The sequence below is a fragment of the Urtica dioica genome, chromosome 7 (assembly GCF_054948205.1).
Source record: "Urtica dioica subsp. dioica isolate 48M chromosome 7, U.dioica_male_clone48M_v1_H2, whole genome shotgun sequence".
Taxonomy (NCBI): domain Eukaryota; kingdom Viridiplantae; phylum Streptophyta; class Magnoliopsida; order Rosales; family Urticaceae; genus Urtica; species Urtica dioica.
In genome coordinates, this window is record NC_142762.1 from 3,087,851 (window position 1) to 3,093,064 (window position 5,214).

General features: G+C 37.8%; 1 protein-coding gene across 1 annotated transcript; it reads left to right on the plus strand.

Moving 5' to 3' along the window:
• On the plus strand, positions 1-900 carry LOC149390135 (uncharacterized). Its single transcript, XM_089619018.1, has one exon. The coding sequence runs from the start codon at positions 1-3 to the stop codon at positions 898-900; it is 900 nt and encodes a 299-aa protein (XP_089475144.1).
• The last annotated feature ends 4,314 nt before the right edge of the window (positions 901-5,214 follow it).

Consider the following 5,214-nt stretch of genomic DNA (forward strand, 5'->3'; position numbering starts at 1 on the left):
ATGAGGGTGGCGGAGCTTAAGCATAACACCGGAGAGTGGAATGAAGCCTTGGTCCGAGATATGTTTGATAGAGTTGACGCGGAGGCCATCCTTGCCATTCCGTCGAGTGAAGAAGGGATGGTCGACACTCTTTGTTGGCACTATTCCAACAACAGAGAGTATTCGGTGAAGAGTGGTTATAGGTTGGCTATGACCCCGCATGTTGGGGCCTCCTCATCTAACCCCGGTATCACTATGGCGTGGTGGAAGTATCTTTGGAAGCTCTCAATCCCTCCTAAGGTGAAACTCTTTGCGTGGAGAGTGTGCAAGAGGTGGATCCCAGCGAAAACGATCCTATCCCGCCGGAAAATTATTCATGACTCTTGTTGCCCTTTTTGCCTCGGGGGACCGGAAACTATTGTCCACGCTATTTGCGGATGTCGGTGGACTCAAAAGGTGTGGGACCTCACTAGCTTTGGAGATATGGTCAAGGATTTCCGGGGAGACGATGCTACTTCCCTCTTCATTACCGCCATGGAAAAGTTCGAGGTAATTTATTTGGATTTTTTCTTGGTTTTGGTGTGGAAGATTTGGAATCACATAAACAATGTTAAGGCCGGACATGACAAGTGGAAACCTGAGGAGCTCATGGAGTGGGCCGGGAGTTTCCTTGAGGAATATCACCGGGCCAATGCTTGTCCCCCCTCGGCGGCAGCAAGCAGCCCGTCTCCGGCCACTTCATGGCAGCCCCCGCCTCCCGGGGTGGTGGACGTGTGTGTGGATGCGGCTATTGACACGCGTGGGGAAAGTTCGATACCGGGCGCATTCTACGGGACCATCGGGGGTGGGTTCTTGCCTCGGAGATCTTGGTTAAGAATGCGGGTTTCTCGCCACCACTTGAGGAGCCCTATGCCATCTTAGGAGTGTTGTCAATAGTGCCCACAAGAAGAGTAGTAATGTCTATTTATGTACATTTGATGTAATATAGTCTCACGAAGACTCTTGCCTGTAATTTCTTATTCATTAATAAAAAGTTGAAACGTTCATTCATTCTTCCTTGTCTGTTTGAAGCTTTATGATAAAACCTTAGTCTTTAGTCCATAAACAAACCTAACCACTTACGAAGAGACAAATGTAGATTCGAATGAACAAACTCTTCGTAGTTTGCTTAAAACGATATATTCGCAATCTAAGGGTCAAAGGACTATTGACCTCAGTACGATTGTTAGGAGAATCTATGATGTCTGGTTATGGGGCATTGAGAGTTGGAGACTCTATAGTTCTTCTAGGTATCTTCCGAAGGTACTGAATTGACCAGTGCACTTCTAGATACAAGATAAGAACAAACCATTTAACCTCTTATGTCTCGAAGTCACTACGTATGAATTGCATCATGCTTACCTTAATCCTGAAATGAGACATGCCATTTCACAGCTTACGTATTCTCATTTGAGAAAGTCAGAGTTCGGACTCACTATGAGATTCTGAACAGGACCTATTGGTGAAATACTAAGTTGTGAAGATGTCATGAGTAACTTTGTGAAGTTCTCATAGATATGGAATTCATGTACAATATTGCTGAAATGCAATGTATATCACCTCATGCTTTGTTCCATGGAATGTGAATAAATGAACAGGCCAGTGTCCAAATTGAGTCCGGACTCTCTTGGATGAAACAATGTGACTTGTTAGCTCCTCGTCAATACATTGTTTCTAACTTATTCACAAGCGACAAAGGAGTTGAGGAAATAACAGCTAGAAGGGTAAAATGGTAATTTTCTAAATCCCGACTAGCTGATGATATTCATGAAGGGTAAACATTGATAATATTCAGTGGATCCACTCATTACAATTAGGTTGAATTCTTGGGTAGAAAATAAATTCATTTGAACCGAGAGATTTTCAGTGTCAACTCTTTAGTGGAGTCAGTTGAAATTAGGCTAAACTGGAAAAGGTTTGTGAACTTTTGAGTCCAAGTATGTAGCTCAAGCTTTGTTCATTTGGATCCATGAGGTCACTATCACAAATTATATCGAGTAGGAATAGTTAAACTAGAAGCTAAGTCAAAACAAGAACGAGACAAGTTTTACGAGAATTGTCAAAATGGTATTTTTGTCCTTTTTGATGTAGGAAGAAATGAATGTCAATAAATTTTTTGACATTGTCATATGATGTCAAATGAAATAAATTTTACTCAGCCATATTAGTGTAATTGGGCCTCGAGGATTAATTTCATTTCATAGAAGTTTACTTGAAAATTCTTAATGGGCTTTTCTTATATTATCATGAACAAATAAAGAAACATCTAGAAGCATGTTCTAGAAGGCGAAATTTCATGCATACCATAGAGAGAAAGAGGAATTTATTTTGTGCATTGATGTATGAAGATACTTGCCAAAAGAAAAAGAGGAAACAAATTTTCTATACAAGGAAGAGAGAATTCGGCCATCAATAGGCAAGGGAGAAGCAAAACAAAAGAGGAAACAAATCCAAGGCTTCTAGAAGGCCATGTTGGACGTGTGAATTAAGGGAATAAGGGCAATATTTGCTCATAAATATGTGATATTCTATAGAAGATGAAACTACTTTATTGAAGGTAAAACCTCTCCTATAAATAGGGGCCTTATTCTTCTCATTTGATTCATCCCAAGTTTTAGAGATTTGAGAGCTTCTCTCTCTAGCTTGGCCGCCCACTCCTCTCTCTCTCTCTCTCTCTCTCTCTCTCTAAGTTCTTTTCGTTTTTGTTTTGGCACCTAGGTCCTCATTTGACCTAGTGTTTTTAGCTCTTCGACTTTGAGACTTGTTATCGAGTCGTCGTGTTTAAAAGTGCCCACACACTAATTCCTTTCTTTCTCGAGTGATTCTTGTGATAGAAACGTTTGTGGTTGCTCGAGTTGGCAAGGAAAGAAGAGAGACGTGCTGCGAAGGGAGACGAACGCTTCAACTTTCCGAATGCTCATCAACGTTCAAGCTTTTCAAAGGTTAATAAATTATTTAATGCTCATAATAGTTTTTATTTACATGTACTTGTTCTTTGTCTAGGTTAGTAAAATCGTTTTACTCGTTTAAAAGAAAATTTTTAAATTCCGCCGTTTGCTCGAAGCGTTAAACTTTTTCTTAACCCTAGATCAATTCCAACAAGGAGGACTCCGTTTGGCTAAGGATCTTGGATGGGAAAGGATTGTGGTTCACTCCGATTGTCTTGAAGTGGTCAACGCCGTGAGGAATAAGATCGTCCCACCTACGAAACTCGGCACCCTCTTGGAAGACATCAAGGTTAGACGTTTAAACTTCTCTATTTGTGATTTCTCCTTTCTTCCCCGTTCTTGTAATGTTGCGGCGCATAATATGGCCCGGTTTGCTCTTAGTTTTCACTCGGACTCGCGTTGGTTGGAGGTTGTCCCGCCATGTGTGTTGCGAGAGGTTATTAACGATCAAATTTGTTGATGTAACCACGGTATTCTTCCGCCACAAGTGAGGGTTGTTTAATGATAATCTTCCGTGGTACCGTTTTCAAAAAAAAAAAAAAAAAAGACTAAAAACAAATCAAACAAAGTTCCAACATTTCAAAACTCTTCAAATTCTAGGCTGCGTTAAATTTTCTTGTAGTATAGGTCTTCAGTATATATCATACAAGTTTAAATTTAATAATGATCAAAACTAATGCTTGGTTTATGAAAAACCTTCAAATAATAAATATTTTCTTTTTAAAGTTAAAAAATTATTGGTCTCCTCTCACCAACATTTCAACTGGTTGAGTAAGATGTTTCAATCTATATTATATATAAATATTTGTCTATATGTATGTGTGTGTGTATATTTATATATATATATATATATATATATATATATATATATATATATATAAATATATAATAGATTATACGTTCATTGCTTACATTGAAATATTGAATGCCGTACAAAATTGATAAATATAAATATTATTATATAATATTGATTGCAAACATTCACATCTGGAATGGAGCAAAAAAAATTAAATAAATAAAGAAATAAAAAGAAAGTGTAAAATAATAGAAAAGTTGTCACATCTATAATTGCCTGAGTACACATGACACATTGGTATGGATTGGTTTTGGTATAACACATCTATAATTGCCTTGTGAACACTAGGCTTTCATTCAAACTTATAATACATATATATATATATACATATATATATATACATATATGCCTCTATATACATGTATATATATATATATTGTTGAAATAATAAATAATAAAAAAGATTTAGTATTTGTTAATGCACTTTTTCAATCAACACTCGAGCACACGTGGCGTGGATGAATTTGTGATGTGGGGGATTTAGTCACGTGTCTTGTCTAGAAGGGCCTAAGTCAGTTTTTTAAGTTTTGAATGTTGGAGAAATACAAATTAATATCAAACACGAACAATCCATTTGATACCAATTGTTAAAAAAATTAGGTTGTGGTATTGAACACGAAAGATCGCTCCAACACCAATTTGATGGATAAATTACTTTCCTAAAGGTTAATTACGGTTCTCATGTATTGAGCGCGAACAATCGTTGTGTAACCAATCTCTTAACCCTACAATATGTTTACAAATGCGGAATAGAAAAAAAACTGCGAACAATCATTAATCTTTAACGTAAATAATAATTAGCCGGATACTCAAAATCATTCAATAACAACAAATCTAATATTTAGACAAGCACAATCAACACAAAACATAAGAGGATTTAGTTACATACCTCCACGCTCCTAGCCTTTCGATCTCCTTGTTTCTTGCATCAGGCTTCTAGTGATCTTCGTATCTCGCTTGCTCCTTGCTCCTTTGATCTTTGGATCTCCAAGCTCTCAGAATCCTCGGCGGCTTCTTGCTCTTTTGATCTCCGGATCTTAAAGTTCTCGGAGTTCTTGATTGCTCGTTGGTTGATCGATACAAGAATCTTCCAAGATGTAATCTCCAGAAGGACAGAGACCAAGGTGTGGGTCAATTCTTTTCTCACTAATTATTTCAACTCCGGGAGAGAGGAAAAACGTCCACGCCTAGAGGAGGGGGCTGCCGAATTAGAAGAGAGGAATTGTGCGAGGATGGACGATTTTTGCCTTAGCCTAAGCCCCCTATTTATAGCTTACCTCAAATGGAATATGCACTTACCTAATTTCATTTGATCTTATTCTAATTAATATGAGATATTTATTCTATAAATATAACATATCAAATATCTTCTAGGTAAGTAGAACCTATCTC